Raw genomic sequence first — 25,078 nt, forward strand, 5'->3', positions numbered from 1 at the left:
ATGCAAGTATAGTATAAAAATATATGGATATTAATTTCATGATGATAAATATTGTGGAACAATGATGAAAAATGGGAATGGATGTGGCGACGTAAAACTGACACAAAACAACAACAAACTTTTGCCGAGCCAATTGGAGAGTTTCATCACCAGCACGTGGAAAAAACCACCAATGAGCGCTCAGCTCGAGATACCAGCGAGTCGTTTCCCATCAAGCATTTCGCTTCCGCAGCCCGTGGAGAGCAACTGCGCCGCCTCGCCGCGCCTCGCTCTCAAGGCTGCGGGCGTCTTTGTCCCGCGAGATTTCAACGTCTCATGTAGGCGAGCCTCCAGAGCAAGTCGGACAAAATGACTAACCATCATGCAACGCACTAGCAAGACGTTGATCGCAACTGCGCAGGTCTCGCTTGTCTCAAACAAGCCTTCTGTGTGTGCGACTTAAGTGCGACTCGAGTCCGAGTCACAAACTCGAGTCCCCATCTCTGCTCCAAGGTGACTACCAGCACATCTAAAGTTCACTAAATTACACTTTAATTAAAGTCAGTGCCCAGACAAGAAACAAAGCGCAAAAAAATAAAATATATGTGTTACTGACGTTTAGAGGTGCTAGTAGTTAGAACAGAGCTAGGTTAGATTTTTCCCAATATTTTCATTTTTTATGCTTAGTCTGCCTCTATCTTCATATTTATATACAACTAGTAATCATTGTGTTGAAAGCATGCCAGGTTAGAAACCCCCCCTGGAGAAAATATGCCAAAACCTTACTTAATGTTTTTTTTGGATACTCTCTGGTCTTTATGGTGATAACTTGTTTACACAAATAGTCCCATCGCAGTTGCGTGTAATACACAGCATCCATAGCATACAGTTTACTGTGTGTGGGTCGGCAGTGTCGAGCCCCCGGGTCAGACATGTGACTACGGGTGATCTCCTCCTGTGGGCGCAGCAGAAATGTGTGAATGCAGTACATTAGCAAAGCCACAAGCTACATCCCATCAACCTCAATGTGCAATGCCTTATTCATTACTACTCTACTCCCCCTCGCTCTCCCCCATGTGACACTCAAACACACTCGTCATAAATAAAATCTAACTCACTTTTTCCCACACACAGCCTCGTTCACAAAACCAAAACGCACATTAGGATGACCATGAATAAATCAGTAGCTCTACATTGAACATCAACACAAAATGAAGAGGCACTTGAGCTGCCTGATCCTAATAACCACCATATATTATACATTACCAGTTATGCTAATGAGGTCATCAATTACATAGCAACTGTGTCTGTGTCAAAGGACTCCTGTTCCCATAGCATGGCTGGTATTCATGTGAATTCTCCTATCATTAAGGGGCTATCGCTAGTCCCAGAGAAAACAGCCCTTTATTAATATGCAAATGTACTGCCTGACAATCTAATCACATTATGTAGACTATGGAAGGTGCCCTTGATGTAACAATTAAGTGCATATCATGTTTGGACTGAGTTAATGTTTTTATAAAAATGTGGATACACGAGAGTGATCCATTGCGACAGGTGTGCCATAGAAGTGGAACATAAAATAGGACAAGGTATTAATGCAAAACCCTTTCTCTGTGTGTTTCCTTTCCCATCTAAAGGACTCTTGTCAGAAGCCTGCATGCTATGAGAAGACAGTAACACTGACCAAGGAGCCGTATGACTCCCTGGGTATGACGGTGGCGGGTGGCATGTCCAGCCGAGGGTGGGACCTCCCCATTTACGTCACGAATGTGGACTCTGATGGAGTGGTGGGACAGGAGGGCTCCATCCGCAAAGGTAAAATGAACTCCTAATGAACCCCTTGAAGTCTCTTCCATTACTTACCGGCACACTGTTATAATAATTAGAATATAACTCATTTGCAAGGATTAAAGGGATTGTAATGTTCAGGGCTTTTGAGCAAATAATTACTAAATTAGTGGATGTTGTTTTTAGTTTTGTGCGGTTGTCCTCTACTTAAGCGCACATTATGGCTGACAGACGATAATGGATTTTGTCTGATGAATACTTAGAATATAACAAACTGAGGGATTGATGAACACTTAAGATTCATGTTTCATTATGAAGTGTATTCATCCAGCAAAAGCCTCAGCGATGTTGCTGTGGATTACTACCTCGTACATTGGCTCTTACAAACTTACACAAAAACACAAGCAAACATTTGCATAGCAGGGCTCGGGACTTATTTTGTTCCAGAGGAGTATTTGTGGAGTACTTAATTATATCATTATATAAAATCAGTCAGCTCAAAATAGCTGGATGTAATAGCAGTAGCCTTGAGATCCCATATTGCAGTTGAAGGCAGGGGAGTGAGAGATTTCAGCTAATTTTAACTGTTTATTCCAGTCTATCCAAATTAAAACACATTTAGCCTGTCATTACACTCATTCCTTTTCTGAGACTCTCAACGAGAAAAACTCTGTGAGCATAAAGCCTTCATAAAAGCAGAGAAATCTGAGTCAGTTTGACCTGTGCATGGTTCAAGGTGCACATTACTTTATCCTTATGGGACAACACAGCAACAGCTGCTGTCTCGGTTTGTGTGGTTATGAAATATCTTTGTGTATTGAAATGTCATTTGTATTAGCATATCCGTGCATCCCAAGTGTGTCCTTTGGGTTGCTCATTAGCTGGTTGGACTATGCAGTCTGTTTTTCTCTCTACCACTCTCATCGCTCGGAGGCTTTTTAAAGCACAGGTGGCGTTGGCTTCTATCCCTTTGTGTTGCAGCAGGAAGGTTGTTGAATATTAAAAAGGCAGATGATGAGTCCCCGCACCGCGAGGTCTTTTGAAAAGCATTTATCAGGGCAGCAACCCTGGGCAGTGGATGAGCTGTGCTGTCCACTTTCTCCCCCGCAGGTGACATCTTGTTAAACGTGAATGGGGTGGACTTGACGGGGGTGACGCGAGGCGAAGCCGTGGCCAACTTGAAGAACACCTCCTCCCCCGTAGTGCTCAAGGTCTTGGAGATGCGTCCTCCAGAAGACAGCATGCAGGACTGCGCCATGCCGCCCTGTCTCACACCTTCACCCACAGACAGCACCAAGAGCCCCGTGCCCAATGATGATTACTCACCAATCTGGGTGTCATGGCTGCAGCTACCCAGGTGAGCACCTCTTGATGTCTCAGTTCTCACTAAATCTACATTTTGTACTTTCTCCACTCCTTTTTTCTGAGCCCAGTATAATTATACTCCCCCCTCCACACTGGTCCTTTTGACCTCTGCCAGCTGGTGCCAACGGACATTTTGACAGAGCCAGCTGGGAAGAGAAAACTCATTATACTTTCAAACTAACTTTTCAGCTTAAATATTCACTGCTGCTATATCAGTCGAACTTCTGAGAATCAAAAACTTTCAGATTTTAATATATTTGAAATTCAATCTTAAGACAGTGGCATGCTGACAGAGATGAACAACTGCTGCTGAAATAATAATGTGTATTTCTCTGGCGCAGCTAAAAACATTTAAATGTAAATTTCATTTGAGGTATATTTATGAGATATAAAGTTCAACTATTCTCATTGTTACACTTCTCTCTGTAAGGAAAAGTCACACCTTAAAAAAAGAAGCCTTTGTCTTCTGAGCAGAGCCGGTTTCAGCTATCTAGCTCCAGCACACACACTCAGCATGGATATACACTAGATACAATTTAAAGATGCAGTTGAGAGATTAGTGTATTTAATCTCTTTCTTGGCCCATGCAGGCATCTGTACTGCTGCAAAGACATTGTGCTGCGGCGGAGCACTTCAGGCAGTCTGGGCTTCAGCATCGTGGGAGGTCAGGAGGAGGTCAACTGCAATCAATCCTTTTTTATCCGCTCCATCGTGGAGGGGACACCAGCCTACAACGATGGCAGGATAAGGTAGGCAGCCTATGTATATTACTCTCTGTTGCTTACGAGAAAATCTGTTTTGGACTAGCTCCAACACACCTGGATTTATAATGTCTGGGTTTACTTTAACCTATGGTAATTTTCATAATCATAAGTCAAGCTAATTTTTGTATGGTCATCTCACTGTGTGTAGGTGTGGGGACATCTTGCTGGAGGTGAACGGGACGAGTACATGGGGGATGACCCACACAGCGTTGGTGCGCCTTTTAAAGGAGCTGCGGGGCAGGATCACCCTGACCATCGTCTCCTGGCCGGGCAGTCTGCTGTAGCGGTGCTAAATCTTCAGTGGCACGGACCAAGGAATGTTGGACTTCAGAGCTTTGGACTTTCTGACCACCCTAAGCTTGCTGTGTGGGAGAAGCTTAGAATAGTGCTATTGCTGTATGGATATCTCACTTCTGATGGACAGCTGAGACTTTTTCCAGGAGTTTGGAGAGGGACAAACATGAGACTGGATTGTTACCAGAGGTTAACTTGCCCCCCCCCCCCCTAAATGCTGAACAGGGAGGATCCAAAGCTGAGCCACTTCAGACTTTAATGTTGGTGTTGTCTGTTTAGAGCAAATGTCTCTGGCACAGCATACAGTGAGTCTGGTGGGTGGATCGAGAGGAGACACAACACGTTGCCAATTCCAGTAGTTATATATTAGAGGTATGCGTTAAGTTGGACTCACATTTCTTTAATGTAAATGTTGGGTGTCTAAAAAAAAGTACTGATCCAAGCACTTGTAATACGTTTCTTTTGTTTGTTTGTGGTATGGCCTTTTAATATCGGCTCCATTCTGTTTGTACTGACAGTGGTTGTCATTTGCATCTGTTGACCTGATGACACGTTGCCAAGTAGTAGTCTGTGTTGAGGTTTTTTCTATTATTTCAGAAGCTATGGCTTGATTATCCAACCACTGGAAATAAAAAGAGTATATTAAGAAAATAAAAAGATCAATGTGTTCATAACATGTTAAAAAATAATATTTAATTAGGTGACATTATGGAGGCCTTACAAATTTTCTTACTTTTAAGAAAAAAAACTGACTTGGTTTCTGTGTATCAGTGGATGGTCTGAGGCCCATCTGCTGCGGTTCTATCTGTCATGCTTCGGCCTGTGTAGTATATCTGATGGTACATTTGGTTAAATGATCAATAAAGTCATTTGAAAACGAGAGTTGTGAGAGAAAATACTTATACATACTTAAAATCCTTACTTCAACTCAACAAAATCGACTAAAAGCAGGTGCAACGTAAACATTTTGTACACAATACATACATAAAAACCTTCACCTTTAAACAAAATGTTACACAATGCAACATTTCTTATAGATACAGTTAGATGCCAAAGGGCAGGTCCTCTCATTAAATAGATTGAGAAAAAAACTCAGATTTGAATTTCCTCTCTTGGCCAGCAGAGAACATCATGTTGATCTCCTTGTCCTTCCTATTTGTTGGCCTTTTTGTTTTTGTGTCTACTCTGACTTTCTCTGTCCTCACCACCGTCCCTCTTGCTCGTGCTGCCTCTGCTGCTGTGGAGGACAATGACATTATCATCATCATATCTCTATTCTTTTTATAATTGCTTTTTCATGAGGACTATGTGAGTCTGTTTCTCTGTCAGACCTGCGTGATGATTTTTTCTTTCCTTCGCTGTTGTCTCTGTGACTGCTCTCTCTGGGCCTCTCACTGACCCTTTCAGAACTGTGGCAGCTGTGCTTTCGCTCCTCCTCATTCCTCTCTTTTCCACTGAAAAACATCATACATGCAAATTGTCTGTTTTACTTTTCCTTCTAATGAAACTGGAGGCATTTTCATTGGGAAACAATACAAAGGGAAAACGAACTCAAAGCCCACAGTAAATTAGTTTGCTGTCCTTTTTTCCTTTTTCTCCAGCGGGAGAGAGATGATTCAGAACTCAAGGGACTAAAACCTTAACCACAGTGCCTGCTGTCTGCCTGCCTTTTGTAGCTTCTCCCCTGGCCTTGACTTTGGGTAACAAAGAGCTAAACACTAGTGTCACAGCATGCCCTTAAAGCCAAGCACGCATGCCGCAGTATCCTCTAAGCCAAAAAAAATCCTTAGAAAATATATTATTCCCTGTAGGACCTGCAGTCCTATGAATGAATGATCTGTCACTACTTTACACCTTTCCTGTCCTCTGAAAACACATATGCAAACACATTTAAAAGAAGATCAATCAAATGTTGTTGGTTAAGAGAAACACCTGCAAACATGGTTTTAACTTTCAGCTAAATGCTGTAGTCCAGTTGTTCAATATTGAAATCACCCTGTTTTAATTTTCAGAGATGTGACAACATTGTATGGTTGCCAGTTGTCATTTTCACCAGCATCATATGTCTTAGTAACTCGTTTTCAGGTGCACATCATTGTAAATAATTACATAAATATAGTTTTAACAATTAGCTTACTTAATTTGTATTCATTTTAGCATTGAGAAATGGCATGAAAAAACCCCCACTTGTATACTGTAGTGTCCCTGAACAGTAGCTCCCTCCTTTAAGCGATGCATTAATTACAGTGTAACCTTCAGAGGTCGTCTGTAGTAATCAGACGCTGGTTGGCTGCAACACTGTGTCCTCCCAAGATGAGATTCACCATAACATGTTTCCACTATAGACTCTCCGTTCATCATGCTTAAGTTAGTATATTTACAACAAAAAAACACTAAAAGAAGATATCCCTGTCAGCTTGACTCTGCCTGCTTCTATATAAGGGGGTTTATAGTACACAAATGGTTTCCTCAAAAGCATGTTAATTGTTGTGCTGTGATATTCATGCTTGATATTAACATATTAAATACAATTCATATGTAGACCTTCTGACACATCCTATGGCCTTAGTGTGTCTAAAAGGAACTACACAGTCAATCCTTTTTATAAAAAAAATATTGTATTATGTTTAATGAAAAGACCAAGAATATAGATCCAAGATTTGAATCAAGCTTAATCCAGGGTCAATGGAAGACCGTGACAGATCTGCACCAAAACAAGATTAAGCTGTTTGTCTTCCCTCTATACGATTTGTTTCAGTTCAATGGATAGCGATTACCAAAGCACCCCAGGGTTTGTAAAGAAGAAGTACTACTGTTTGTTACCGGCCATTTGGAGGTCCATTTAATCAGACTGTTGATGGAACCATGATTGTGTTAAGACACCAATGCCTCCAGTATGCTCTAGAATCAACAAAGAGACTACTAAGAAGCAATATTTCCTTAGGAAGGTGAGTGTGAAATCCAGCAAGATTGGGGGCTCGAGTCAATTCAAACCAACAAAAGAAAAGAAGCAGAAACTGCTGCTGACGGTGTGAGAGATTACCAGTGTGTAGTGCCCCTTGGGAGGAGAGCTTTAATCCCTACAAAGGAAACAAGTGAACAAGTGTGCTTTTTTTACCAGTAGATCATTTTCCTCCATTTTCAAAAACAACACCATTGTTATGTTCTTGGTTTTGTTTTATCCAATGCAAGAAGCAGTTTGGATTTTCCTATGCTGCTTCTACTATACCATGGTGCACACATTTTTGAGGGCACTGATGCTAATTCAGATTGGACGGTCATAGCATTAGGAACGTCTACAATTATAGAATAGGAGCTGTGACGGCACAGACTGAGTTTGAGTGACATTTCAGTGAATATCTATTCACTAATGAGAGAACCTAACATCCCAAAGGGGAACTTGTACATTTAGAATAGTTTACTTTCTCTCTCACACTCTCCTCAACACGAATCTGCTTGGCACAGTTTGCAGATTCAGAATAATCACCCTGACCTTTAAGAACCATCACGCTGGCTGAAGGCATTTCTCTCTTCCCCTATAAAAGTATATTTTTGCTCAATAAAGTCTTAGGAAAAGTACAGATACTGCACTGCTAAGGCAAACAGCTCGCACATGGCTGGAGTAATTATTACCATTCACTTGCTCAACACACAGAGAGAGAGCGCGCCTTAAGGGGCAGAGTTGTAGCAAGTACAAAGCTAAATATATTCAATATTTGGAGACAGCTCTTGTGTTAGCAGCGTGGATAAGGACCCAAGGCCCCACATTTGTTCTTGCTCAGAGCCATTAGTTTTACACAGAAACAACCACCTCATAACACCAAAAAAGCACATTGAAACAGTTCCCAAGGAGGCAGTGTTAGAAGGACTACATTATATTATGGGAGCCTCTGGATGTGTTTGTACATTTTATGATTTTATTCATCTACAGTATAGGGCCCAGGCCTTTCAGGGCCGGCAGTATCACAGATTTTCATAAAATGCCTGAGCCTGCCGAGATGTAATTTGGTCCACTCTCTCCCTTCAGTCGTTTAACTGAGAAAGCCAGAGGATTCAGTGAGGCACACTGAGGATATGAAACATAATTTATGATTGGCACAATTAACATGCAAGTATATCCACAAGAATGAATAGCAGCTGTGAGTTGAGGGATAGAGCGTAACATCTAACGACACATGGAGTAGGAGATGCTGTTATTTCAGCTACATTATAGTCAAGAATGATTGTAGAGTCGCCAAAACTAACGCAGCTGTGCCAGAGTGTGGCATTACTTTGATGTCAACACTAAGCCAGCTTTTTCTTCTCCAAGATTAAATAAACAATGAGCATCAATCAAAATCAATAACTTAATTCAACCTTTTTTAGTGTCTTTTCTACTTCTCCTCTCTCCTGTTCCTACCTACTAGTCTAATGTGTGATAATCATGCTTGATATTAACGTATTAGAGCCAATTAATATGTAGATTCCACTAATGTGACCTTATTCATTATACACATCCCATGGCGCTATGTGTCTAAAAGAAACTGCACAGTCAATCCCACTTACTGTAGAAAACATTCTGGCAATCTCCCTTGTGATTAGTTTCAGTTCTTTGGACAGCGACTGCTAGCCACCTGGGTTTGTAGGGAAGAACAATGCTGGATTGTTTGATTTGGCCAAAAGAAACCCACCATTTAATCAGGTTATTGATGGAACCATGATTGTGTAAAAACACCATTGCCAATCAGTTTGCTCCAGACACAACAAAGAAACTAAGCCAATTCTTCCCTAGGAGGGTTGTGTAAAATTGAACAGAATTGGGGGCTCAGGTCAATTTAAACCTTTGAAAGAAAATAAGCAGAAACTGCCGCTGAGTGTGAGAGAAACAAACATGTTTTGTAAAAGATTACCAGTGTGCAGCGCCCTTGGGAAGAGAGCTTTACTCCATAAAAATCAAACAAGAGAGCAAGTGTTGTTCGCTGTAAGTGGCAAGGAACATAATGCTGTTGATGTACAGTATGTTTAAATAATATAGACAGAATGTAGCATTGAATCCAAGGAGAGGCAAGCACTGTAGAAGGAACATTCAAATTGATTAGGTACAGGCCCTCAGATCGGCTCTGGAAAGAAATGTGATTCATGCATGAAGTTGAGTCAGAAAGACAAAACATATGTACAATTAGGGGCTAAGTATGTTTCGTAGAGGGAAAATAAAAACAGATGTAGGTGGAATCCAATATATAAGGCCTCAAGTCAGACACTGGAGCCAGGATAAAAGTGGCACTAAGGCACAAAGCAGCTGAAGAAAATCAAGTAAAACTTACTGTATCCCTCTCGGCCTATGGTAGAAGAAAAGATCCCTTTGGATCTTGCTATGCTTCCTGAATCTAAAACTAAACTTGGAATGGAGTCAGGGCGGCTCCTCCAAATCCCCAGACTACCATTAAAGTTGCATTGAGGATTCTTTATTGAAATGACATGCAAGACTTGTGAAACTCCACTTTTTTGCTAAGGAAGGGAATCACTGAATAGGACTGTTACTGTTAACTGGTGGAAATTAGTTTCAGGCAGTAAAATGTAAAATGCTATTGCAGTTATGAATTAGTAATGCTCTAATTTGGTTTCAATGAATTGTATTACATCTGCCTTTTTTCAATTACCAGTTCCTGTGCCATATTCAAAGTCTGCTAAACACTGTGTTCTCACTATCCTTACAACACTTTCTAATAAGCTTTTCGGGCAAGTTTAAGCAGGAATACAATTATCATTTTAATTGCCTCATCACACTGGGACTTCACTCAGTTATTATCAGATGAACTTACTGGCTAGTGCATACAAGCTTTTCAATAGACCAGTGATCAAACAGCCAAGAGTATAATAATTTGATTTACGTCTCTTTGAATATGTGTGCGATGCCATGTGCATAAAATGGACCAAGACAAAAAGTGGATATTGCATGCTGCCATTGTCTTGTGTGCACATGTGCACATGAAAGAGATGATGACAAAGTCTGAGGAAGAGCCAGCTGGACAGATGAGAGCCACATTAATCATCCAGACATGTGATTTGCAGTCAGTGTTGACCAAATGACCAAAGGGTGTCAGAGGCAGGGGAAGAGACAGAAACACACAGTATGTAAACCGCTGGATGAATGCATGAGAGTGTTAAGCTCATGGAATCTATTAGCGGTGGCTGTAAATCCAGGGCATGCGGTCAAAACCACAGCTGATAACCAGTAGCTGATACCCTGCCACACTCTGCCTGTGTGTGGCTCAGAACAGCACATGTGGGCTAAGCACAGATTCACACTGTGAAACACTCACTATGACCTCAGCAATGAAAAATAGGGATGGCTAGCTACATAAGTCTTCATCTGTTTCTCTCTCTCACACACACACACACACACACACACACACACACACACACACACACACACACACACACACACACACACACACACACACACACACACACACACACACACACACACACACACACACACACACACACACAATGAATCCCTCCGGTTCCAGTCTAAAAATAGCTCAGAATAGAGTCATAAATCAATGTTACAGAAAACACATAACGTGTACATGTGAGCGTGTGTGTGACACCCAACATTAGGTGTGAGCAGCACATTGGACTCTTGGTCGTGGCTGCGACATTAGAACAAATCTATTGGTGTGAATAAGCAAATCTCCTGTGCATTCGCTGTGCGTCTGTCCCACACATGTGAATCACAGCTTCCTGTGTTCTGCAGCTTGCCTACAGCCTTGCAGCTGTACCCCTGTCCCGCTTCCCTCAATTGACCCAAAAGACTGTTCTGAGCTTTATGTACAAACCTGAATCTAGTCATTTAAATACTCCGGGAAAAAGCTCACCTCTTTAGGAGAAGTGCTGAAAAGCAGAACATTGTCTGAGGATAATTCAACTGACACAGTGTAGTCAGAGATACTTGAGTTTGTCATTTTTTGGTATTTTGCACTTATTTCCTTGCAAGTTCAGTAGTAGTATAGCTGACACAGGAATTCAGTTTTATCAACAGCCTTACAGCTTTTGCAACCACCAACAGTTACTGAGAAATTGGTAAAAATTCAGCTGCAGTTATTTGTTGATTTATTTGGGCAAAAGGCAGTCTAATTATGTTTTGATTGAGGGCAGTGGCAGAAGTGAACTGATAGCTAACATGTTCATGTTTTAGAAGAATGCACTGTCCCAGCACAATGTCACTCATCCTTTTGTGCAGTTTTAGCCTTAGGTAAGCTGAGTAGTATGTGAGAAAGAGCATAGATGTGCCTGTATGTATCAGAGTTGACAGCTGCCTGACTTGATAATAATTAAATAGATGTCTGGTAAATGGTCAATACTGAGTGTACAGAGAAAATGTGGGGCAAGATTTGGTTTGTGCATGCATTTTGGCATGTGTGTGAGTGAGCGAGTGAATGAGTGTTTGAGTTCACATTTGGAAGAACTGTGGTTGTCACACTGTAGGGTAGTAGGGCACTAAGTGACATTTGGAATGGATATCAGATTGGATTTGATCATCCGTGAGCCACAGGGAGGAAGGACTCAAGTTTAATGCAGAGGAGCATAACCAAAATTATTTCCTGGCAGAAGCTTGCAAATACAGCAAGTTATTCCTTTATCTACACTCCACCCTGACCCGTCTCAGTGAACCAGAAAAAAACTAATACAACAAATATCTACTTCTGCATATCCTGGCAATAATTTCTCCTGGCCTTGCAACAGTCTTAATTTCCGTCACAATAGTCTTGAGCTCTTTTGCAATAGTGTGCATTTCTTCACTATAGGTGTGCATTTTCAGTGGAGAAAGGAACCACTCACAGACTACACCCACCTCAGCAAAAATCAACACTTAGAACATACTGTTACTTTACAGTGTCACACAAAACAAACTAACATTTGCTACATACTGATACAGACTAAGTTAAAGGTTACCTTGGAACTATAAAATAAGTACAAGTCAAACATTTCCCAATCCATTTGTTTCCCATCCTGTCGGCAGAGCCTTGGTTCTCTGCCACTTGAGCAGGCTCCTACAGAAAACTTCCCTTACATACTAGTATAGAGTCATGCTGAAATATCAGCCAACACTGCCAACACCATACACACACATCTCCTGTCTCACCTAGCAAACAGACGTTTTGTTTCCTCCTCAATGCTCTTTGTTCTGTTTTTGTCTTTACTTTGAAGTTTTCAATCAATCTACTCAGCAAATCTTGCTGTTCACACATGTACTTGTGTGAGAGACAATGATAGGCTGGCAGCAAATGCACACATTAAAGTAGCCCATAACAGACTAGATATTTGGACGGGAACCAATATACTATATGTTGCCAAATCCAGAAGGTCACAGCTGTTAGGCAGACACTTGCATTCATCCACTACAGAGGTCCCCAAGAAGAGTGGCTAGAGGGAAATGTGAAGGAAGAGGTTGCACTGTCTTGAACTTGATTACAATGATATAGAAAGGGGAACAGACTTGAGAATGACATTCTTTAAATAAACAGACCTAGGGTAATTTTTTCATGAATATTTATGACTTCAAATCACTGAGGCCCACCTGTGTGAAGAGGAACATTTCCCTCTGTTTTTATCTCTGACTCTTCTTCTGCCTTTAGCAAGGCTACGCTTCTTGGATCTCTCTCTGCTGTTTTCAGACTCTTCCTGGCGTAATATGAATTCCCAGGCCTTGGCAGTTTCACGCACCCCAGCCTTGAGGGTCATATTTCTTGGGATTAAGTATGATACACCTAAGAGAAACAAAAGAGCCATGACAGACAGCTGCCTGGAGAGAACCAACAACAGAAGTGACCATGAACTGCATCTGTTTTTATTTCCTCAATGTCTAAACTTAGCATTCACCACATAATGTATTCATAACAGCACTTTCCACCTCTTAAAAAATACCTAGTTAAAAAAAAAAGTTATTTCTTGACGAGTGTAACTTCTAATAGCAACAGTCACAATTCTTCATATTCAGGATATAAACTCAGTGGAAGTTGAAAAATAATATATTGTGCAGGTGACAAAAGAAGAAATATATAAACAAGCTGTACTGAAAACAATCAAAGCAATGCTCCAAAAGGCTGTAAATGTACATTGATCTGTCTGAAAGTCTGTAGGTCTTAAGGGGCAAATAACATGTTTTTATTGACCTGACATTTCTCAGTATTCAAAGGCTGTTGGGAGCATGAAGTGAGGAAATTCCCAGAGTGGCTAGGCTAGGCTAGGCTAGGCCAGGAATCCAATAATACATCATAGCCAGAAGCAACACTGGTCTTCAATCTTCACTAGCATTGCATGTGCAGTACTGTAAACAGAATGAATGTTTAAACAAGTACACATACAGTATGTACCTGAAGAACATGGCTTCGAAGTAGAGGGATCGTCAAAGCCTTTAGAGTGTCGACTGAAAAAAAAAATGGAAAGGTCAGGTCCACAAAATCAATCTTTTGGACTCCACACCCTAGTTGATGAAATGCAGGTTTTGTTAAAAATATTGCAGATCTTTTTACCATCTGAAGTCCACATGTTATAGTATTTCTTAATCTCCTTATAACATATATTTCCTGGGCAGAAAAATATGGCCAGTTATCATTCAACTTGATATATTACTTATAAAACAGTGAGTGAGCAAACACATTTAGAGATGAATCAGTGGATTCAAATAATTGGACTGGTCTGCAACATTGATCAAAGCACTTTTCCAAATGTGCAGCTGTGTTTTCTAAGTGTTTGAAGTGACTGGCTCATTGTCAAGTAGCATTGTGTGCACGCCAACCCATGAGGAATGGTAATATTACTGCTCAGGGTCTTCTGCCCCTCCACCTGGCCTGGAACAACACCCGCTTCCAATTGGAAACTTCCGAGTGTTGTAAAGGTGTGTATGAAGCTCATCCAACTGGTCCTTTTCCCGCCAGGTCTCCAAACACACTGCGATAAATCCCATTGTAAGCTAATATATCATTTCCTCGTCAGCACTGACCCGGCCAGTTTTCTTTCTCTACAATTTTTATTAGCAGCAACAGAGACATTGCAATATACCAAGGCTTGTTTGTGAATGGAGACAGAATAAGTGAATGGAAGAGTGAGTCTGGGTGAGTGAGCATGCTGGCAGGGCCCTAACAGGATAATAACTGTATGCATAATGGTTCATCAAAGCCCTCTGTATACTCAGTGCTCACATCTCTCACTTTGTGGCCTCTGTGTTTCATCCATATAAACACTGATGATTTTGAACGATGATGAACATCAAGTTCCTTTTATGTCATTAACACTTATGATTTTGACACATCTGTCAGAGAGAGTCAGACCAAGTTGATGCATGATTTTGGATCATTTCAAGTAAAATGTAATCCCACAAAAAACACACAGTCAAATTTGAAACATGAAACACAGGACAATAAATCAAAACAAATAAATGCAGGGGATATATTTAAAACAGCTAGTTTTGTTGGCATGTCAAACAATGTGCTGGGACATTAGACTGTTGTGTGCATGTCTGCCTCTTGCATTGATTCAGTTATTTCACTTTTTGCTGCAAAGATATGTTTGACTTGTATATGGGAGGCTTTCTATTAGCTTTTATGTTATTAACACCAAAATTAGGCCATTTTCCAACAGTTGTCTGATAACTGATCCATCTTATTCTGTCCGGAGCATTTTAACAAACCAGTCAATATTATTGTGTAAAAATAACTTGCCAGTAAATATAATTGAACCAATCCTGTGTCTTTGTCTTGACCATAGCCATGCACAATTATTATCACTGGAAAGCTTTTGCTATACAAATCAAGTAAAGTAGGGTTTAGTGTTGATTACACAGCATGCTAACATTGTGTTTTCTCTGTTTTAACCTATTTAGAGGTGCTTTCCCAGTTGATTGCACTACTTTTTCTTTTTCTTTGGCAAATACTACATTTGAAGATGTGAAAGACTGAAACTCAAGACTGTTCAGAAGCAGCACGATGCTACTAATCTCCATATAAAGCAGATCCTTTTTGCTAAAAGTGATCGTTGGGAGGCCTGTGGGCCCTTGGCCCTGAACACAGCATGGAAAGCCAGGGCAAAGATCATGCCAGGAATACCTGCTGTTCTTAATATCCCCAAGAGATTGACTGAGCAGCAACAGTGAAGCCAGGACTACGTGTATAGACACTACACATGTCTGTTAGAGAAAAGTTTAAAAGGAAATGGTTCATAAAGCGTACAGGAGATGGCTGGCAGAGTTCAGAGGAACAGTGAGTCCCTGAAGGATGTGAGGATTTGGCAGATGGGTTGAGATGTGAGAAAAAACCTCCTTTAGGAGAGAGCACAGAGTGAATTCAGGCACACACACAGACACAGCAAATTAGGGGAAAGGGAAAGAGTAGGAATGAGATAAGACAAAAAAGATGAAGGGACAGGAAGCTAAAGAGACTAACAGAAAGATGGAGTAACACAAGCTGGATATAGACAACATCCAAGAGAAACAAGCTCAGCAGCAACAGAACCTGAGTAGAGCTGCATTTAAGGCCCTGCAAGATAATTTACGAGAGCCTCGGGTACAACATGGCCCACTTGTGATGTGAGTAGTGTAAATTAGAGCTGAATGTGGGAGTTTGCAGACAGTTTGTGACATAGATCGGAAGAAGGGAAAGGGGAATGCCTTGGATACTGATAAACAGGCAGCAATGCGGTTGTTATCTCGCTTTATACCTTATTTGGCCATTGGTCCATGCAGCTGCCAAGATCAGCAACAGAGCACAGTGTGTACGGTGATAAAACTGACCCAGCTCAGAAGGAAAGCAGTTGTGTCAGAAAACCTAGGCACGGGTTGTCCTTTGGTGTCAAAAGGGAGCCACTAGGTCTGCTTCCAAATTAGGGAACAGCTTCCAACAGCAATTGTTGTGTTTTAAATGATCAGCAGTAATGCTGCTTTTATTAATGATCTCTATTCCAGTCTCTGACTAATGTTTTTATTTTCTTCAAACATTTTTGCTGAATTTGCTATACCCGTGTCTGCACCTGAGTCAAAACTCCCTGAATAGAGATTAGTGTGCTGTTTGCCGGACAAATCTCCATCCCACCTGCACACACCTACATACAGACCTCTGTAGTACCAAGCATACATGCTGACAAATTCAGTGACTCACCTGTCCAATGAAGACAGAGCTGGGGGTCCTCTACGGCAAAGGTAAGCTGAGTGGAAAAAGAATAAAAGGTCATGACTATTAAAGTAAATTTACAATTGTACTACAGTCAACAGGAACATGTCAGTATTCATTGGGATAACTACTTCTTCATGCCCTAAAAAGATCTCAATATTCCAGATTAATTTGAGTCAAACATATACTGTTTAACAGTTTTTTCTAGTAATTTCCAGCCTGAAAAAATACTTAATCATTTTTTCTTTATGTCATATTTGTGATATTGGCCAACAACTGCGCTCTTTAGGACATTTACAGCCTTTGAGGAGTCTTATTGCACAGACATTGCTGAGTACAGTCTGAGACAAATACAGAGTAACCCATCTTTATTTATACTACAATGAAATTATAATTTCACATTGCAATTGTTTTTATCCTCTTTTTTTCTGCCCTGATTTTCTCCCCACTTTAAAATGTCAAATTCCCAGATGCAATGCAGTCATTTTCACTGCCAATTGCATTGATAGCCTGGGGAGAGCGACATTCAAGTATAACTACTTTTTAAGCTTGCTAACAGGATTTCTGCCTTTGCTGGAGATGAGCCTGCTTCACAATTTATGAAAATAAATCAGAAGACAGTTAGAAAAGACAAGTCAGGCGTTGGCACAGTGAGTGGGTTTAAAAGTTGATTATGCTGGGGTATTTTCCTTCAAGCATAACAGAAGCTTAAAATTAATTTGATCTATATCGAAATATTAGGAAGGCACATTACGTGTGGGAAGGTCAATGTGTAAGCATTAATACACATTTATATATATAACAGGAAAGCATGCTGTGCATTCAATATCATCCATTAACAACATCATTACATAATAATTGATGGGAATACTCCTTCTAAGGTAAAGACATTAGATCAGACTCTAAATGTCAGAGTTACAAAATGTGGCAGGCCTACTTTCCTATCCCTCCATCAATAAAACATGAAGAGTTAAACGCCTGGGTGAACAGTTAATGGTCCCTCTTGCAATAAAGCTCAAATTCTACGTGATCGAGCAGACAATCAGTTCTGAATCACACTCAGGCTGCACTGAGTACACATTCACATGTGTACACACACATATAGAGTCTCTTTTGAAGTGCAAAGTCAAAAACACACACTCACATCTGGATACCATCCCCTTCTTGTTTCCCATAAAGACCCCTAACGTGAGAGTGGCTCAGAGCAACTTTCAACAGCATACAGAACATAACAAATGGTTGAAACAGGAGAAAGAATAATAAGAGCTGTTGGAAGGTCAGGCTTGAATATGAAAAAGGAGCACAGGGCTTCCCAGCTTTGTAAGTGAAATGTAGAACATCTTCCTTCCTTTTCAAATACACGTCCCACAGAGTTGAGAGAGCCTGAACTGCTCACTATGGAAGACTGACCCAGCCAAGGCCTTTGATACTTCAGACACCTGGGCACCCAAGGGAAGAAGGGTACACACACACACACACACACAACACACATACACACACACACACACACACACACACACACACACACACACACACACACACACACACACACAACACACACACACACACACACACACACACACACACACACACATGCTTCCATCAGTCTGTGAAAGAAAGGCCTGTAGTATAGTGCTGAGGGCAGGATTTAGGCAATTCCTTTTAAGAAACTAACCATAAAAAAATGCTAATTGATGAGGAACTGTGTATTGCGTGTAAACAAACACCTGACATAAGGATTACTTACAACAAAGTAAATTATTGGGACAACACCAAGACTTTAATATATTACAAAAAATGATAACATCTAGAACATGTTATTCCCATAGTAATTGACGTCGAGAAATGCTGTGTAGTGCGACTGCGTACTGCATACACAGTCACACATGCACTCACAGTAAACACCAGCATGTCTACACACAAGCCATCAATGTTAGCGTGAGTGAGTAATTGTTTCTACCTGTGGTGATCTCAAGTGAGTGTTTGATGGAGGCTGGAGTTCCATGCTTGGCAGCATATGAGAGAGCTAATGGCTGAGGGCTAATTGCCACCCGATTGTGCTTACGTGGCTTTACTCTTTCATGCTAATGTTTCACAGAGCTACAGGCTGGAGGGTTTAAGATGGAGGTGATATTTCACATCGAACCACATGCTGCTGTTCTGGATGACATCAGAAGTCTGAGTTTTCTTTCCTTAGGTAAAGGCTACTGTCCCCTGTTCTCTGAGATGCAGCCACACTATCAATACTAGCTGCAGACGTTTAATTCATATTGTTTTCTTGGAAATGAGGACAAAGCCTAAATCTTACTATTTTAAAACTGTATGTGCACGCTGATTGCTATTATTTGTTTCGATTCAAATGATAAGAGCAACAGAGGTCAGTAGATCTCATCAATAACTCTGATCTGAGGCCTTCTGGTAATGGTATGGTCGATTGAGAAAGAACTGTACATCTGCTCGGCTATGATCTTCAGTCAAAGTATCAGTGCCCAATGGAAGGACACATACAAATCTTTATTGCTACACTGACTGTAGTGACCCACTAACCGGCTGTAGAAAGCATTAGCTGCAGCACAGAGCAGCAGTCAGCCTCACCTTGGCTCTACGCTGTGCTGCTGACAGATGACATAAGAACAACCTTACAATGACACAGTTCGACTCTAAAATATGCGCATACTGTACTGTATCAAACACACTTGGCATATAATGTGAGCCCAATGAAAAACAAACAAAAATGTTAAGAAAAAATAAACTCTTTCTTCCCTCTGCTCTATTCCCTAAGGCCAGGGTCTGTTCAGCACATTTCTTATGCCATAATGTGCTGGCCATAGCACTTTCTTTTCTTTTTTACCAGGGGCTATTTTTATCACGTTACACATTTGCATTACAAAAGCAGGCTGGGTCTATAAGTTATAGAAAGGGGAGTGGCCAAGATAAAAGCCACACAACTACTTCAAAGCTGGAGTTGACTGTTCAAAGCTGCAGTCAGCAGGATGTTTCATATTTTGGTTGTATTAGCAGCTCTGGCATGGGTTCACCAGGCAATGTGGGGCTCACACTGAGGGGTATGTGAGGGGTTAGAAGGGGGCCTAGATCTGCGCATCTATTTTGGAACCTTTGAAGATGAAGATATGGCATGTGTTCAGCTGTGTGCTCAGGCCAAAAAGCTTTCCTGGATTCCTATCTGGTTCAATACAAAGACTAAGAGGAAGTCTGAACTGATAGCAGCTGGATGGCATAACGGACAGGAAGACATACATCCATACAATGTCTTTGAATGCCTATAAACACACACACACACACACACACACACACACACACACACACACACACACACACACACACACACACACACACACACACACACACACACACACACACACACACACACACACACTGTCAACCTCTGTCCTTCAACTCGACAGGATCATTTATTATGACACATGTTGCAGCTTGACAAACACACATGGTCAAAACGCCATTATCATTTTTGCAGCTGCATGGTGCGTTATGTGGCCCACAGGGGTTTCTAATGGGGCCCTTACCACCTGAAATCTCAACGTTCCCCTTAAATATACTCCCCCAGTTTTTTTAAAAACAAGTCCTCTGTTCATGATCTTCAGATGAGAAAAGGCAATACACAAGGGTAATTACATCATAAGTAAAGTCATCATTATGAGCATGCATATAAATAAGTGTGTTGCTGTAGTGGCGGGGTGACTTACGTGCTGGATTGGTAAATGCAAAGAGATAGTTGCAGTTGGACGGAGAGGGCCCATTATAAGAAAATCTATCCGCTTCAGGGGACATCTCAGTAACATCCTGCAATACAAACATTGTGAGTATTAATAGTGTCTTTGTTTCTTCCTCTCACACACACACACACACACACACACACACACACACACACACACACACACACACACACACACACACACACACACACACACACACACACACACACACACACACACACACAAACGGTACCTGATAATTGTGTCCTCTCCCTCTGCGGCTGGATCCACGTTTTCCTCCAATCACACTTGGCTGTCTGTTGATCAGGTCACAGGATAAACTCTACAATATCACATCCATGTGAAATGTTGATACAGTGCCAATAATAGAAGGTTGTTGTTCTTAAAGATTCATCCCTTTTTTGATGTACATTTATATAACATTATTAAAAGCAGGACTTTGTCCTAATCTTACTCCTCATGTTCATACCAAAACCAACTGCAGGTCCATTAACGCATTAAACGTCCTTATCTGGGTCATCTTGCCTTCTTCACAAAACAGCCCTTAAATGTCCTAAACCCTAACCACCCCCACCAAGCACAAATACACACACACACACACACACACACACACACACACACACACACACACACACACACACACACACACACACACACACACACACACAAACACACACACACACACACACACACAGATGGGACAATAACCCATTTCTGTCACTAGGACTTAATCATCAGCAGAGAAACACATACAGGAAAAAGGAATAACAACTACATCTATTGGCAGCTTAAAAGGGAAGTGCGTAGAGCTCCTCAATGTCTTTTTTCTGCTTGCTTTAGCTTTGAAATACACACCAAATAAAGAATTGAACTCAATAATTTTGTAGGGAGGGAGCAAATGCTTACTTTTACATTCTGATGGAATAGGAATTTAAAATAAGGGGGAAATGGTTACTGAATCCCAAAGGACAGCTACTGTATATTGCATGGTAGGCAACACCAGTGAAGACCATCACACACCGATCATCAAATACAGCAAGAGCTGCTTTGAGCAAGATCACATTTTAAGACTCTGAGAGAATGAGATGGCTGCTGTATCAAAGCCTCATTGAACACACCACCCACTACTTAATAGAGTGTGTGCATATCTTTGTCATGCACTTCTTGGTTCGCCCTCAGGCCTAACACTGTCACTCAAAGACAGAGAGATGCATGATGCTATAAAGTGCTCAGATCCACATGACCTCCCCTGAGGGGCGACCTTGCAGATGTAGGAGAACATCATCAAGGCCAAGTGGCCAGTCTTGCTAGTAAGCATTCTCAACAACAATTCAACTTACTGGGAGAGAATCGGATCAGAGATGCTGTTGTGACAAAAGGTATACAGCACCTGGGCCATAAATAAACATGATGCATGCTGGGGCTGGATGCTATTTACTTACATGACAAGCATCTGCTGCTTATGAGTGTATACATAATGAGAGCCAGTAACTGGGCTATAAAGCACCTGAGCCTATCCTAACATTTGTGTCTCCCATAGATCTGGTGCTCAAAACTTCCCTTTAAAGTTTCCCATTAAGGACAGTAAGCATACAACACACTCATTAATGTAGACGATTTTTGAGTAATTTTTGTCTATTACTCTTAATATCCTATGTTTTGGATATTATTTTATTATTACAATAAACTCAATTAAAGTTACTCTACATTTATTTTGTATTTACTAACTTAAATTAATTTCAAGTAAAAGTTTCTGATTGCTCTTTATAGAAGTGGTCCAGAAATGTTATGAACAAATGTACCTAAAGTATCAAAGGTAAATGAATTATTAGTATTAATAATGCATCAACATGAAAGCGGTATTGTTATTTTGCAGCAACAAACGATAATATTTTAATCACGATTTTGATCAATAACAACAATACATCATATTTGTATTAGCAAAGTAAATGTAACTACAGTTGTTAGATTAACTGATTTGGTAAAGCATGGAATTGTTTTTCTTCTGTAATGTACCCTAGAAAAATTACAATACATCAAAAGTTCTTGAGTAAAAGTTCTTACTTTCCACCATTGTAAAGTGCAAAGTGGTCGCAAGATATTGTTGATAGAAAGAACTTGATAAAAACAAAAATGTTAAAAACTAAGATATTCATGAAACATTCATTCAACTATGTGGACAAATGGATTCATAGTACTCTGTGTGTCTCCATACCTTCTATTACAGACCACTTTAGCCTTTAACAGATGAACATTGCTCTCTATTTACCTCAACACTTTAGGATCTCTTGCCAATACAACCCTAATATGCTGAGCCCATCTTCAGAGGATCAGAGCAAACAGATGGCAGCAAGCTGATAGTTGTTGTGGCACAAACAAACAGACACATCCAGCTGCTAGTTTCTCCAGGCTCTGAGTTATAGTAAGCATTGGTGAAGAATCCAGGACAAAGAAAAATACAGTATAAGAAATGTTACCAACCTGGAAGCTGGGCTACCTGAGGAAGGTCTATTGTGCCCCTTCTGGCCCTGAGTGGAATAACAACAATCTCATAATGCTTTCTATAATCTGCTAATATGTATTACTACTTCAAATCAAACCAAGAGTAATAGTATTCCAAATGATGTTGTACTTTTTGAGTTTATGTGCCCATCAAAAAATTATGATTTACCAAATGAAAAATATCTTGTCTTACCAGGTATAGTTTTCCATTAGCTGCATGGACCTCTGCCTGTTTTTTGCAGTACATTTTCCAGATGTCTTCATCAAAACCATAGTTAAAGTAATCTGTGATGTCAGCACCTAAAATAAAATAATTAAAAATGAATGAAGACTACAAAAAGTTAAAGAACAATGTCGAAAGAATAACAGGCTCAGAGTACAGCATTACTTACCAGATAACCTCCATGGCCTTTCTGCTGAAGACTCAGTGTCTCCATTCAGTGCTGGGATTTCCTCAAAATAGTTCAACTCTTCCAGGTATAGCGCCCTTGTGTCATTATAAGCTGTAAAACATTTGACAGGGTTCAACTCTCTGAAACAAATAGGGCTACTTGACTTATTTTCACAACAACAACAAAATCAGTCAAGAGAGCTGATGTGAAATGAAGCCGAAATAATCGGTAAAGAGAGTTACCAAATAATGTAGGAAAAAGCAGACGTTCACCTAAGTGAAATATTTCCTGAGTCTTCTGACCAGTCAACTCTCTGTTTCAACATCTATATTGAACTGAGACTTAGATTTTTTATTTAAGAATGAATTGGAAAAAATTGTGATATGGTCTGTTTTGTGTCTCATTGTATTTTGAGCCATCCCTAAAGCTACCTACCTGTACTTACCAACGGTATGAGGTGCACTGCGTTCAGCATCAGTTTTCAGAGGAACAGGTATATCCCCAGAGCTGAAAGCAAAGAGCCAGCACGTCATCATCATGATTATCGCCATCAACGTGACATTAACTTGAGAAACACTGTTGTCTGGGTTGAGTGCTAATAACCCAATCCGAAATGGCACCTCCTGAAACAAGACTAATATATCACAAAAAAACAATGAAACTATCTCAAAGCTACATTTTGACAGAAGTGGGTTCCTGACTAATGATGCACATTCATATTATACCCAACAGGCAAACAAAAGCAATAAAAGGCGGAAACATTTTACATTATTTTGTCAGAAGATGGAAAGTAGACAATAACACTCTCATATGCATTGCTGCTCGGCTACAGAGAAATCCTGGCATTCATCAGCACTGTCATTGTCACTTTCTTCATCATCGTGGACAGCTTTCCAAAGTCCCCATGACACAAAAGAAACAGATGAAAATAATAATCAAATCCACTTGCATATCAAAACAGTTTATTTGACAGTCGCTGTGAAAAAAACAAATAAATAATGCGTTCAATAGATTATAATGAGAGCTAGAGATAAAGTTATATGGTGAATATAGCTATTTTTATCTTTAGAGTGTTTCACACAGGCTACTTCAGTTAAGACCTTGAGACGAGTCACCCCTTTAAACCAATATATACATGGCTATTGTTCAGTTGGAGAAGGCTAATAGTGACTTGATATTATCTTAGTTTTTAAGACACTATTATCCAGAACTATTAAAGTTTTGTTGGGATTCATGGTGGGTTATTCTAGCCCTAGTGCAACCAAGCTTTAAGTGAACCAAAAATAAAATACCATAGACTGTTATCCTTTGAATATCTTACACATTCACTTCAAGCCACAAAAAAAAGAAGAAATACCTGAACTCACAAAAAACCCAGAAATATTGTTTGAACTTCGTAAGTAGAAACGTAGTGTAATTGCAAGGTTATGCCAAATTTACTAAGGCAAATAGGCTGAAGAATGCAGACCAAAGATATCATCTGTGCTCCAGTTGTGTGATTGCTTACATCCACATTCCCAGCTCACAAATAAACACTACTGGCCTGGCAGCAGATGTAATGAGCATCAAAATACTTCTTAATGTTGCACATGACTGGCTGCACATTTCTGGGAGCAGACATGGGGCCATCACACACATTTTGTGCAACTATAATGATCACTGTCATTATTGTACTGTGAGAAGTGTATAATAACTGAATGCTTCATTGCTGTAATGCAGTTGGTTCTAATTGGAACGCCCGCCAGCAGAGTTCACTCAGCTAACTGTCGATAATGGCCTGTCTAACCTGTGTGGTTTAAACTTCTTAATTATTTTATTAATCTTAAAAGTTCAATATAAGGTCAGTAAGTTATGTATCACAAAATGTACTGCATGCCTAAATCAAACTATTATTTGATCATGTTCTAATGCTGCATATGTAAAAGGTTTTAACGTCTGGCCTGATGTACAATTCTTGTTGTGTTTTAAATTGCTGCACCTGGTGCATGAAAAGTGTTATAAAAATAAAGCTTATTATAATTATTAAAGTAAGAAAAAATAAAATACTGGCATTAAAATATTAAGAAAGTAATACTCCATTCTGGAAT

General features: G+C 40.3%; 1 protein-coding gene across 4 annotated transcripts in view; it reads left to right on the top strand.

Annotated features, from left to right (window-relative positions):
- Positions 1-5,073, top strand: part of lnx1 (ligand of numb-protein X 1) — a 36,847-nt gene extending 31,774 nt beyond the window's left edge. For all 4 annotated transcript variants that reach the window (XM_034229910.1, XM_034229911.1, XM_034229912.1 and 1 more), the window contains 4 exons: positions 1,620-1,797; positions 2,881-3,127; positions 3,726-3,884; positions 4,048-5,073. In XM_034229910.1, the coding sequence (XP_034085801.1) occupies positions 1,620-1,797; positions 2,881-3,127; positions 3,726-3,884; positions 4,048-4,183 (720 nt within the window). In that variant the 3' untranslated portion in view covers positions 4,184-5,073. The remainder of the gene's footprint in view (positions 1-1,619; positions 1,798-2,880; positions 3,128-3,725; positions 3,885-4,047) is intronic.
- Positions 5,074-25,078: the final 20,005 nt, after the last annotated feature.

This window comes from Gymnodraco acuticeps, unplaced genomic scaffold (genome assembly GCF_902827175.1).
Source record: "Gymnodraco acuticeps unplaced genomic scaffold, fGymAcu1.1, whole genome shotgun sequence".
Lineage (NCBI taxonomy): Eukaryota > Metazoa > Chordata > Actinopteri > Perciformes > Bathydraconidae > Gymnodraco > Gymnodraco acuticeps.